The 13,224-nt window shown below is 41.8% G+C and overlaps 1 protein-coding gene and 1 pseudogene across 1 annotated transcript; both read left to right on the forward strand.

Moving 5' to 3' along the window:
• The first annotated feature begins 3,182 nt into the window (after positions 1-3,182).
• On the forward strand, positions 3,183-9,230 carry LOC129866807 (NADH dehydrogenase [ubiquinone] 1 alpha subcomplex subunit 9, mitochondrial-like). Its single transcript, XM_055939722.1, has 11 exons — positions 3,183-3,278; positions 4,936-5,106; positions 5,336-5,433; positions 5,585-5,676; positions 5,965-6,106; positions 6,297-6,399; positions 7,946-8,016; positions 8,088-8,164; positions 8,530-8,625; positions 8,811-8,877; positions 8,969-9,230. Exons 1-11 carry the CDS (start codon positions 3,224-3,226, stop codon positions 9,137-9,139), a joined length of 1,143 nt encoding a protein of 380 aa, XP_055795697.1. The 5' UTR covers positions 3,183-3,223; the 3' UTR covers positions 9,140-9,230.
• Positions 9,231-9,951: 721 nt separating this feature from the next.
• LOC129866808 (RIB43A-like with coiled-coils protein 2) lies at positions 9,952-13,140 on the forward strand (annotated as a pseudogene).
• Positions 13,141-13,224: the final 84 nt, after the last annotated feature.

Consider the following 13,224-nt stretch of genomic DNA (forward strand, 5'->3'; position numbering starts at 1 on the left):
TATTTCAGGTAAAATAACCCAATGTTTATCTCCCAGGATAAATTAGCTAACAGCAGCATGCTAGCTAAACGTCTATGAAAGTTATGTTCATATGTGTTTTGACCTCCCCAAATGAATATAGTTCCCAGTTGGTTTTGGTATTTTAACCTGGGTGTCATGAATGTGACACCCATGAGACAGCCTATAGGGAGGAGGTCAGATAACTGGCAATGTGGTGCCAGGACAACAACGTCTCCCTCAATGTGAGCAAGACAAAGGAGCTGATCGTGGACTACAGGAAAAGGCGAGCCGAACAGGCCCCCATTAACATCAACGGGGCTGTAGTGGAGTGGGTCGAGAGTTTCAAGTTCCTTGGTGTCCACATCACCAACGATCTATCATGGTCCAAACAGACCAAGACAGTTGTGAAGAGGGCACAACAAAACCTTTTCCCCCTCAGGAGACTGAAAAGATTTGGCATGGGTCCCCAGATCCTCAAAAAGTTCTACAGTTGCACCATCGAGAGCATCCTGACCGGTTGCATCACCACCTGGCATGGCAACTGCTCGGCATCTGACCGTAAGACACTACAGACGGTTGTGCGTACGGACCAATACATCAAAGGGCCAAGCTTCCTGCCATCCAGGACCTATATAATAGGCCGTATCAGTGGAAAGCAAATCAAATTGTCAGAGACTCCAGTCATCCAAGTTATAGACTGTTTTCTCTGCTACCGCACGGCAAGCGGTACAAGAGCGCCAAGTCTAGGAACAAAAGGCTCCTTAACAGTTTCTACCCCCAAGCCATAAGACTGAAGAACAATTAATCAAATGGCCACCCGGACTATTTACATTGACCCCCCCCCCCCCCAAATTAGCTTTTACACTGCTGCTACTCACTGTTTATTATCGATGCATAGTCACTTCACCCCTACCTACAGGTACAAATTACCTCTAACCTGTACCCCCGCACACTGACTCGGTACCGGTACCCCCTGTATATAGCCTCGTTTTTGTTATGTTATTGTGTTATTTTTTTACTTTAGTTTATTTGGTAAATATTTTCTTCTTGAACTGCACTGTTGGTTAAGGGCTTGTATGTAAGTAAGCATTTCACGGTAAGGTCTACACTTGTTGTATTCGGTACTTGTGACAAATAAAGTTTGATTTGATTTAAAGTATTTTTACTTAAGTACTTTACACTACTGCAACATGGAACTCTATTCAACGACAAGTAAGTCATGCAAGCAGTAAGTCAGATAAAAATAGACCTTATGGAACAGCGGAGACTGTGCAGCGACACACACATACACAGACCTACATACACATACACATGGATTTTGTGTTGTAGAGTAGTGGCCTGAGCGCACATACTTAAAGTAAAATTCCACCCCAAAACTATATTTTGGAATTTGTTTCATTAGTCTATTGTTGACATAGTCCCAGAATGTTTTAGCCATCAAGATATGTAACTTTCAAAATACAGAAATATGAAATGTAACGTTTTAATTGTTGTCAGCAGCTAATGTTGATTCATAATAAATACAACAGGCTATGGGTCCCAAAGGGCACTCTATTCCCTATAACTTTCCCCTCTATAATGCGCAACTTTTGACCTGAGCCCTGGTCAGCTGGAAAGATGGCTTTTCATAAAGACGTCATGGTAAGTAATGGAATGCAAGTTTCTGTCTGTGTGGGGTCAGTGACTTGAGGGGGAGAAAGAACCAATGTAGGAAACAACAGGCTAGTAGCAGTCCAAGAGCCTCAGGCACACCTGTTTGACCTAGCTGTGATACTGTAAGCCTTCTTATGTTACTTTTCTGAGTCAATTCAGGTATCATTAAATGTTCTGTTTATTATTATTTTTTCATTAAGAAACACCATTTATCAAATAAATCGCTTTGTTCTGGTCACAAGATAATCCAGATAAATGCGGTAAACAGCGCCACACTTAGGCAGAAAACGGAATGTTCTATGCTCATCCAGGCCCATCGTTTCATTGAAACACAATTAAATTATATCTCTATTTGAGCAAATGTAGGTAGTTTTGTCGTGATCACAAGAAACTTCCAATAATTCCGGTAAAGAACCCCAACAGTCAGACAGACAAATCTGAATGTTCTATCATAAAGTGAGAACAATTAGTTTCCCTGGCTCATATGGCTTCTACTTAGAAATACTATATGAGTAAATTAATAGATGCCATTTACTGCTATAAAACTGTCTCCATTATAATCGCATAATTTACACAGACGCACCGCGGACTTTATTGGGAAAAGGCGTTCCATGGTCTGTTTTGTCAACGGGCTCAATGTATTGTAAGACTTGTGGTAACCAGATGATCCCAATAATTTAGGTAGCCTAGTAAGCGATGCCCGGAGACTCGTTGTTGTTTCCCTGTTTACTAGTCAAAATATATTTGACTTATTAAATCAAAGACGAATTTAACTGCAATACACTGGTCTCAAATATATTAGCAAAACTAGGCTACACAGAACCATGGCGGACCCACTGTAAAATGAGAGGCTTTTCATCATATTAAAACATGTACCAATCCTTAGACTTAGATTTGTGTGTATTAGGTATTTGCTGTGGAGTTTTAGATAATACTTGTTAGACATTGCTGCACTGTCGGAAATAGAAGCACAAGCATTTCGCTACATCCGCAATAACATCTGCTAAACACGTATAAGAGACCAATACAATTTCATTTGATTTGATTTGAACGTGCCTAGCTCTGCCCACTGGGGCGTGGCTTACGGAGCACTCGTATCGATTCCACCGGATCAAGTTATATCATCATCACACCGGTTTGGTCACCTTAATAACACAGAAGAACAATGCACTGCAAGAGCAAAAATATATTATAAGATCAGTAAGAATACCTGATGATCAATCTTTTTTTATAGAATTTATTAATATTACACCATATTTGACGACAGGCTAATTTCCATAGCATTATGAATTGGAATACTAGTAATTTAATAGGATCACTATGATAATTTCCATCTTCAGCCCCTGGCTGGCTGGTAACGTTTCAAAACAGTGATTACATTATAGCAAATTACCGACATTTACATTGTCAACACGTTAATTATACAATGTTCAAACAAACATAAAACAAGGTACCTATACAAACAAGATACATACCTACATGCAGAAATCTATTACCTCCACGAAAAACGCAGAATTGAATTTTTCGGTTGATTTGCTTTTGACCGGTCTGTCATACCGTAGCAAGAAACATGGCGGCTGCTGTGCTCGTTAGCCGTCCTGCGAGTGTCCTTCCCAGGTTTTCTAGTGAGTAACACCAAAACATGCAATTTTATATTATAGAAATGCACTGATAGCTGCACTGTTGCGAGAGTGGGAACAATAATGTTTATCCTGAACACATAATTGTTTTTAAGCAACGTTGCAACCATCTGTGACCCTGTTTGTGCTATGACCTAGCTAAGATAGCGAGCTAACGTTAGCTAGGTAACTAACAGGAGCCGGTTAGCTAGCTAACTCTTGCCGACGAATACGACTAACTACGTAGCGATCTGGTTTCTAGCACCATGTCATATGTAAACCAGTAAAAAGCTATGCTCCTGACAGTCCTGTATATCCATTTTGGCAGTCATGACCAATTTATAAAGTTATTTGCATCACTTTCCCTGGATTAACCCCACGGCCAAACAGTTAGCTAGTTATCTCCCAATTTCCCCATTTAGTTAGCCAACTAGCTAACGTTACCTAGCCAGACCGTGGTTGTCAATATGCATGCCAGGTTATGTCTGCTGTTTACTGTGGTACCTATTTAGTGGACCTTCGTTGTATCCCAGTGACCAATACTAAGGTTAGTTAAAAGTAGCTTTGGGACACAACATCGGGAGTCTGTCTATTGGTTGGGCTCCCTGAGTTGTGTATCATATTCCTGTTGAGTTAGACAGCGGGCTGCCATTAAACCACGCATTTCACGCAAGACTTCCTACCACAAAATCGACCACTGTCTACATAGCAGGAATATGGTGTATTTTGGACAAAAGTTGGATTCAGACTTTTATTTGATAGCGAGGGTCATATTTCACTTTACATCTGGTAAGTAGAGTTCCTATAGATTATACATATGCCTTTGTTGACAGGATTTTTTTTGGGGGGGGGGTGTAGCCGGCTATATTCTGGTAGGGTTGTTTTCTGTCGCCACCCACCAGAAGGATTCACAACTCAGGGAATCCAACAAATACAGACTCCTGATGTTGTGTCCCAAAAGTATTTAAAAGATCTGTTTGAGAGAAGCGCAGCGGTCTAAGGCACTACATCGCAGTGCTTGAGGCTACAAATCCTGGTTCAATCCCAGGCTGTGTCACAGCCCAGCATCATCCAGGTTAGGGGAGGGTTTGGGCGGCCGGGATTTCCTTGTCTCATCGCGCTCTAGCGACTCCTTTTGGCGGGCAAGCTGACTTCAGTCGCCAGCTGGACGGTGTTTCCTCTGACACATTGGTGCGGCTGGCTTCCGGCTTAAGCAAGCAGTGTGTCAAGAAGCAGCGCGGCTTGGCAGGGTCGTGTTTCGGAGAACGCATGGCTCTCGACCTTGCCTCTTCCGAGTCAGTAGGGGAGTTGCAGCGATGGGACAAGACTAACTACCAAAAAGAAAGGGGGACCAAGGCACTCTTCATATAATTATAATTAAGAGTGCCTTGGTCCTCCTTTCTTTTTGATTACCAATTTACCCCTTTTACCAAAGAGCACCTTCTGTATCCCAAATATACAATTGTGTACCTTAGTAGTGCTTCCCTTCCTCCTCTTTCTAATAAGACTAACTACCAATTGGATATGACAAATTTGGGGAGGAAAAAAAGATCTGTTTGTGATCTCATGCAACATCGCTAACTAGGCCTATGTTTTGGGTTGGTTGACAATTTCTGATTTGGGCAATTTGACTACAGTGTCCTCTGCACTGCTCCCCCTGCAGGATCCTGCTTCCCTGTGGTGCTGTCAGCCATCCCTTTGACAGTCCAGCAGAGGAAGGTCCACCATGCTGTCATCCCCAGAGGGAAAGGGGGGCGCTCCTCCTCCAGTGGGGTAGCAGCCACAGTCTTCGGAGCCACCGGCTTCCTGGGCAGATATGTTGTCAACCGCCTGGGTAAGTTTCACCATCATCTGTCCCAAAGGCTTCACATGATAACCTTTCAAATGACATAGCAGCTCCTTGCTCTTCTTTTACTTATGTCTTATGTTTCTATGTGATTGTGAGGGATGCCTTCATTTGTTTGGTAATGTGCTAATCCTTTTTGGATACACTGTAGTGACTGCATACAAGGGTTTCATATGGAGCAGTTATGTGTTTGTTGACCTGTCTAGCGGTTTTGCAGGTCGTATGGGTTCTCAGATTGTAATTCCTCACCGGTGTGACCAGTATGACCTCATGTACCTCAGGCCCATGGGGGATCTCGGCCAGATCATCTTTATGGTGAGAGAAATACTATTTATCAGGTGTGACATCTCAAACCATTTCATTTTGAAGTCCCTTCATCTCGTCATTTGTTAGCTAAGTGTTGTTTTTTTCTCATGCCAAGTTATGCCACGCCTCATATGTTCCCCTCCATCTTACTTTATTTCAGGAGTGGGATGCCAGGAACAAGGATTCTATCAGAGAAGCCTTGGCGCACTCCAATGTGGTTATCAACTTGGTGGGACGAGAGTGGGAGACGAAGTATGGCCCAACTGACTAAACACAGAAAATATTTTTGAGAAATACATTGTACCTAAAAAGAACCCACTGGTGGTTAACATTCTTATAAAGAGTTGCTCCATCACTCCATTAATATATTAATCTCCCTACTTTTAACTACACCAGTGAGGCTTGACTTACTCCTTAGTGGAGCAAAGGACCTCAACAGTACTTCCACCATTGGGTACACTTATTTTACAGCTTTCTGGACATTTTTTGATGTACTTGGCTGTACTCAGTGTTCTGTTCTTCCTCTTTCTGTGTATAAAGGAACTATCCCTTTGAGGACACCTATGTGAGCATCCCTCAGCAGATTGCCAAGGCCACCAGGGAGGCAGGCATCACAAAGCTGATCCACGTATCTCACCTCAACGCTGACATCCGCAGCCCCTCCAAATACCTTAGGAACAAGGTACTGGCCAATGCAGGGCACGGTTGAACTCTTTCAGTGTCATTTGAACATATTTCATTTTAGGTTCAAATATTGATTTATTTGCCTGATATGCGTAACAATTCTGAATATTCAGATGGGTGAAAATCGGTAAAGCTTGACATTTGGTTTAATATGTCATGCTGAAGTCATGTGTGATGTTACCTTGCAGGCAGTAGGTGAGATGGCTGTGAGAGAAGAATTCCCTGATGCCATCATCATGAAGCCCTCTGAGATGTTTGGAAGGGAAGACAGATTCTTCAACCATTTTGCCAGTGAGTTAGCAGAGCATAGAGTTAATTTCAGTGTAAAAACAGTTCAAAAGTGAAATTCTTTTATTTGTGACTTGTCAGAATGCTAAGCAGACAGTGTCAATATTTGTGGGATCATGTTAGCATAATTACACAGCCTTCGTTGACTGTATAGGAATGACAACTGTGGAGGGAGCTGTTTGTTGCATGGTTGAACACTTGAATTTGCAGTGTGGCCAAAATAAATATTTGTTTAACTTTTTATGGCTGCAATCCCGTTAACGGGGTGATATGACAACAGCCAGTGAAAGTGCAGTGCGCCAAATTCAAACAACAGAAATCTCATAATTACAATTCCTCAAACATACATGTATTTTATACCATTTCAAAGGTAATCTTGTTGTTAATCTCACCAAAGTGGCCGATTTCAAATAGGCTTTTCAGCGAAAGCACCACAAACGATTGTTAGGTCACCGCAAAATCAGACACAGTCATTTTCCAGCCAAAGACAGGAGTCACAAAAAGCAGAGAGATAAAATTAATCACTAACCTTTGATGATCTTCATCAGATGACACTCATAGGACTTCATGTTACACAATACATATATGTTTCGTTCGGTAAAGTTCATATTTATATCCAAAAACCTCAATTTACATTGGCGCCATGTTCAGAAATGTCTTCAAAATATCCGGAGAAATTGTAGAGAGCCACGTCAAATAACATAAATACTCATCATAAACTTTGATGAAAGATACATGTTTTACATATAATTAAAGATACACTTGTTCTTAATGCAACCGCTGTGTCAGATTTCAAAAAGCTTTACGGCAAAACACAATATTCAATAATCTGAAAACAGCGTTCAGCCACAAGCAAGCCATACAGTTACCCGCCAAATTGTGCAGTCAACAAAACTCATAAAAAGCATTATAAATCTTCACTTACATTTGCTGTTCTTCGTCGGAATACACTCCCAGGACTCCCACAAGAAATGTTTGTTTTGTTCGGTAATGTCCAAATAGCTATTTTTGTTAGCGTGTTTGGTAAACAAATCCAACGTCAGGAAGCGCGTTCACTAAAAGCAGACGAAATGTCCAAAAGTTCCGTAATAGTCAGTAGAAACATGTCAAACAATGTATTGAATCAATCTTTAGAATGTTTAACATAAATCTTAAGTGCAAACTCATCCATATCTCACTGTGAATTCAATAGGATCTTGGTTGAAAATCGACCAGCCTCAGAATTCCCACTTCCTGTTTGGATTTTTTCTCAGGTTTTTGCCTGTCATATGAGTTCTGTTATACTCAGACATCATTCAAACAGTTTTAGAAACTTCAGAGTGCTTTCTATCCAATACGAATAATAATATGCATATATTAGCAACTGGGACTGAGGAGCAGGCAGTTTACTCTGGGCATCTTTCATCCAAGCTACTCAATACTGCCCCTGCAGCCATAAGAAGTTAAGGTGATCTAACAGTTCCAATTGGTCTTGATGCAATGCTATTGTCGTTTAAAACAGGATGAGTTCTCAGTCATTGTTTTGAATTTGTCCCCCCCCTTTGCACAGACATGCGTTGGTTTGGGAGTGCTGTGCCTCTTATCTCCATGGGAAAGAAGACCGTGAAGCAGCCTGTTCATGTGAGTGTGTCTGTCCTCATGATGTCAGCCCTGTGTACTCAACAGACTCACTCTGCTTCTGCTCTTCTCAGGTGGTGGATGTGGCAAAGGCTATCATCAACGCCATCAAAGACCCTGATGCTAATGGAAAGACATATGCACTAGTCGGGTAAGGACTTGTTATGGGCTTGACTTTTGTCTGTTTTGTTAGGGATGTGTCAATTGCATTAATCAGTTCAGAGAATGAAGTAACATTCAATCCGTTGACTAGAAACTGTTCATTATCAATGAATATAAGGTAAACCTAGTATAAGTCATAAACGATTGATCATCTCATTGATGAGTTGCTCTTTGTGTGCCATTGGTTTGTATCTTGTTCTCATCCAGGATATGGGACTTTTCTTGAATCTAAAATAAAATAGATTGAAATTGCCATTGCACATTCTCACACATGCAGTACATTATTTTTAAAATGTCAGTAGCAACCAACCTGTTTCTCAGCCATTTGGTTAGATTTGTTTTTCCATCACACAGACCTAACCGTTATCTCCTTCATGATCTGGTGGAGTATGTATATGCTGTGGCACACAGGCCCTTTGTGCCCTACCCACTCCCACGCCCTCTCTATCAGTGAGTATGCACCCACTGCTGGTTCTGCATGGTAACCTCAATTAGTCTCAGAAGAAAATGTACTGTATAGGCTGTCTGATAAAGTTGTGTGCCAAGCTGTTAGTTGAGGTGGCAAGGAAGCTTGGTTAAATGCAATCCTTTCAGATACTGTGATAAAAATGTCTTACCTTTGTCTCTGGTTTCAGTCTTGTTGCAAGTTTCTTTGCAATGAACCCATTCGAGCCTTGGACAACTCCTGACAAAGTAGATCGGGTAAGAAAAAGCAACCTGAACAGCCTTGTAAAGCTTATTTTACACTGTCTTATGATGGATTTGTGTGATGACATGAATGTGTTTGTTCTAGTTCCACACCACAGATATGAAGTATCCAGGGCTTCCTGGCTTGGAGGACCTGGGCATCGTCCCTGCCTCCGTAGAGCAGAAGGCCATTGAGGTCCTGCGTCGCCACCGCCGCTTCCGCTTCCTGGAGGCTGAGCTGGCCGATACCAAGCCAGCCAAGACCGTTAACTATTGAGTAGCTTGTCTATCAGCCCAGCACCACCACTATAGCCACAGGCTGATCCTCCTATACAAATATTCTGTACATAAATAAATGAGTCAAACTATTTTGTCATGACTGTGTTTAGTCTTTAATGGATTCCATGGATCCATGAAAATGACTTTCATTGTGTAGCAAAAAAGTCACCCCACTTTAGCTGAGAGGGGTATGTATCCGATATGTATCTGATATGTATCCCATGTACAGTATATTACATTAGGGGGTATGGAGAACAAAGTGCTGCCAGATATGTAGGACACTCCCCTTCCAAAACTAACTGTATTTGGTTAGTAGAGACCCTACTGAGTATTTCTCACCCCATTGTAGCTGAGACAGAAGAGTTCTCTTCAAGCTAAATATATCCCATGTACAGTCTATTACAATGTAATCAAATAAACAAAATGGTCACATGCGCCAAATAGAACAGGTGTAGACTTAACCGTGAAATGCTTACTTATGAGCCCTTTCCAAAGAATGCAGAGTTAAAAAGTAACAGTAAGACAATACAAGGAGTACAGTGCCAAGCCAATGTGCAGGGGTACGAGGTAATACAGTATGTACATGTAGGTAGGGGTAACAGTGACAAGGCAATCAGAATTTATAAACAGAGTAGCAGCAGCATGTGTGTGTGTATTGGAGTGTCAGTGTAGAATGTGTGTGGGTAGAGTCAGTGAGTGTGCATAGAGCCAGTTCCCAAAACATATTGCATTGGGGGCTGAGTGAAAAGCCAGCAGCAGGCCGGCCACTCAAACTAAACATATTTGCTTAGTAGAAACCCTACTGAGTATTTCAAGTACCTCGTGGCAAGCTTTGATATTCATTACCATACAAAGGTGACGTCATTTGTGTCGCTGGCAGAATACTTGTCTGAGACCCAGAAGACCTGAAAGTATCGGGAAGCCACGTATCCTAGCAACGAATATGTTGGCGGAGTGCATTCGGCCCATCGTTCTTTGATTCTAACTGCAGCGAGACAGTACGGGAAAACCTCATTACAAGATAGAAAATGTACAAAATAGAATTACTTTCGGACCGCATTGCTGCGGATAGTTTGGAGAGGCGCAACGTCAAGATAGGATTTTCAATGCTAAAGTTAGAACAATTGGGGTAAATTATTACAACTTTGCTTGCAACTTTGTAACCGGCTGTGACATCTGTCCATTCATGTTAGTTGTAAAGCCATTTTGTCACAATTTTCTCTTACTGACAGATAGATAAAGTGGTTATTGAATCCCAAGTGAATGAAAGAAAGAAAAGCCAGAGTCACTAAAAGCATATGGTAAGTGCAATAAAATACAGTATGGGCGGACGTTTTTATATCTGGCAAAAACAAAGGACTAAGGTGTTTCAATTCAATGTGATGATTGATAGGCCTATAATAGAGCTCTATAAGCTTCTATTCATGAAATTCAATGGAATTCTGCTTAGTAGCTAGTGTCATAGGCTATGTCTGTCGAATGCATGCCCTCTAGCTGCAGATGCGGTGTGTAACGACAAGGCTGCCTCTACTTAAACAACGCCAACTCAAGGATGAGCGTCTGCTGCAGGGAGCCATAGAGGACTCCCAGCCGCGGTGGAGCCGACGAGAGTATGACTTAAGCAATCCGGACAAAGTTATGAATCAGGACGGGATCCAGATGCTGCCGGGGCTTGTGGGTGAGGATCCAGACAGCCAGGGGAGGCTGAAGCAGCAGCAGGAGCAGCTCAGAGAGTGGTCCGTCCAGCAGCAACATGAGCTGGCCACAGCACGACACCAGCAGAGACTGGAAGGTAGGAAACAACTCAACACCAAATGGCCTGTCGCTAGACTCTCATACATTCACACTGCCTCATCTCAAACACTCTCTGCCTCACCATTGCAGAGCAGCAGTATGACTAGGACAGAGTGGACCTGGACATCCAAGCTCTCCAGCTCCAGAAGATCGAGGAGGAGAGCCGCAGCCCTGGCTACAAAGGATTTCAATCTGGCAAAGGTGAGTCATTATACTTTACCTGATGCTTAACCAGGTGTGGTTGTCAAACTGGCAAAGGTGCGTTATTAGTATTGGTAGTACAGTAGCCTTTTCTAACCAGGTGTGGCAGTCATTCCTGTTCTTTGCATGTAGTGGAATAGGACATCCTTCTGTCAAAATATGTTTACTGTGTGACATTGTCTCTGTTTGTAGGCAGCAGAGAATGCAGAGAAGCAGTGGAAAAAGTGGCAGCAGGAGGAGGACAACAGGACAGACATCCTAAACCAGCTTCAAGGGGAGCTGCTGAGTAAGAGCCAGGAGCAGGGCATCAGTGTGCTGGGTCTACCCCACCTCAGGCCTGACAGTTGCAAGGGCCTCACAAACGAGCAGCTGCAGCACGTCATCGACTGCCATCAGCAACGGATAGAGGAGAAGAGTGTACATCTGCCACATCTGTCTGTTTCTTTTGCCTGTTTTGGGATGTCTGCGTTGAGCAGTCAAATATATTTGACAATTAAACACTTCTAAAAGAGGAAATGGGGTGGATAGCAACAACCATGAATGGAGAACAGGTTTTGGGTCAATTCCAGTTCAATTCAGGAATGAAAATTAAATTCCAATTCTTATTTTTTCTCATCGAGAAGCATCGAATGGAATGAAACTCTCTCTTCATGTTTGGTTGTGCAGGCTGAGCAGCAGAAGGAGGAGCTCCGCCATGATCGGTTCTGTGTGACCTCAACTCGCACCGCCCTACTACTGGAGATACGGCAGGCCTGCATCAACAAGCAGCTCCCTGGATAACGCCAACACACAGCTGTCTGAGGCCCACCGTGAGCAGTAAGAAGCTTTCCACATGGATTAGGTTTAGACACATGGACACACCTGTACACCTTTTGATCTGTTTGTTGTTTTCAGTCCATTAATGTACAGTATCATTCACATGCTTGATGTCAGTCATTTTATTTTGAATTGTGAATTAAATTGGGCAGAAGAAACTGTCACCAACAGGATTAGCACAGTTAATGGACGGAACAAATCAACAACAACATGCTGACCTGCCCAACAATAGATGACATACACTATCAAATGCCAAATGCATTTTTCTTCTCTTTTCAGGAAAAAGTACTTGGATAATGTGTACACTAACATCCCAGATGACAGTTACTTCTCCCAGTTCAACACCAGCAGTCGATAAAGGTTTACAGGGTCGTGCACTATTGGAGAGATACATTTATTGTCTATTGAAATAAATTGAATGGGCATAATAAATGATTTGTAACACAGCAAAAAATATATAATAGTACTAATCTTTGATGTTTTCCTTCAATTTAATCAAAATGTTTTCACTACTAACCAAATACAATCAAAAATCTTCATAGAGAATTGTGTGTCCATGCTTAAGGCTGCCTACATTAGTTTGTCATAACGTGTATACCTTGTTAAAATAGGTATAATGAATGAAATGTAGCTTATTTCCAGACTAAATCTGAAAAAGAAATAAAATGACCATGTTCTCCATTAAATCCAATCAAATCAAAATCAATCAATCCCATAACAAAATCATGTTTGCTTTCTTAAATACATTATCGGCCTCCAACACAATTAAATAAATCAAAGACTAGCTGGTCAGTTTATACAGTGTAAGCATTTTCACACAGTGCACCTTATGCCACTATTACCATATAGAGCCTCCCTGAATTCGCAATTAAAATGCAAATACAATCTTCCGCAACAGAAGAAAAATAATTGTTTTCATACAAAGGCATTTGACAAACAGCGTCCTTTCATGACTATCTGACTAGTGAATTTCACTCCTGTCAACTCTTGTCAGGGGCCTCCATTTTGTGGGAACTGACAGCAGTGTGGTCTGCTGATTGTTTTTTTTACGGGAGTGTTATACTAACCAAATCCACTGGAGGGCGATATGAGCTCGTTCTTTTTCTTCTCAAACTTAATTTGCCAAACTGTCGAGCTCCGTATTCATATTAAATAATGTTTAAATAACAACTGCATCCTTACCCTTGTCCTAATTGTGTCCATTTGTCATTTGGGAACACCATGGCAAATATCCTTCCCTTCATATGATAACACTTATGGGGCACAAGCAAC

This window comes from Salvelinus fontinalis, chromosome 12 (genome assembly GCF_029448725.1).
Source record: "Salvelinus fontinalis isolate EN_2023a chromosome 12, ASM2944872v1, whole genome shotgun sequence".
Classification (NCBI taxonomy): Eukaryota; Metazoa; Chordata; class Actinopteri; order Salmoniformes; family Salmonidae; genus Salvelinus; species Salvelinus fontinalis.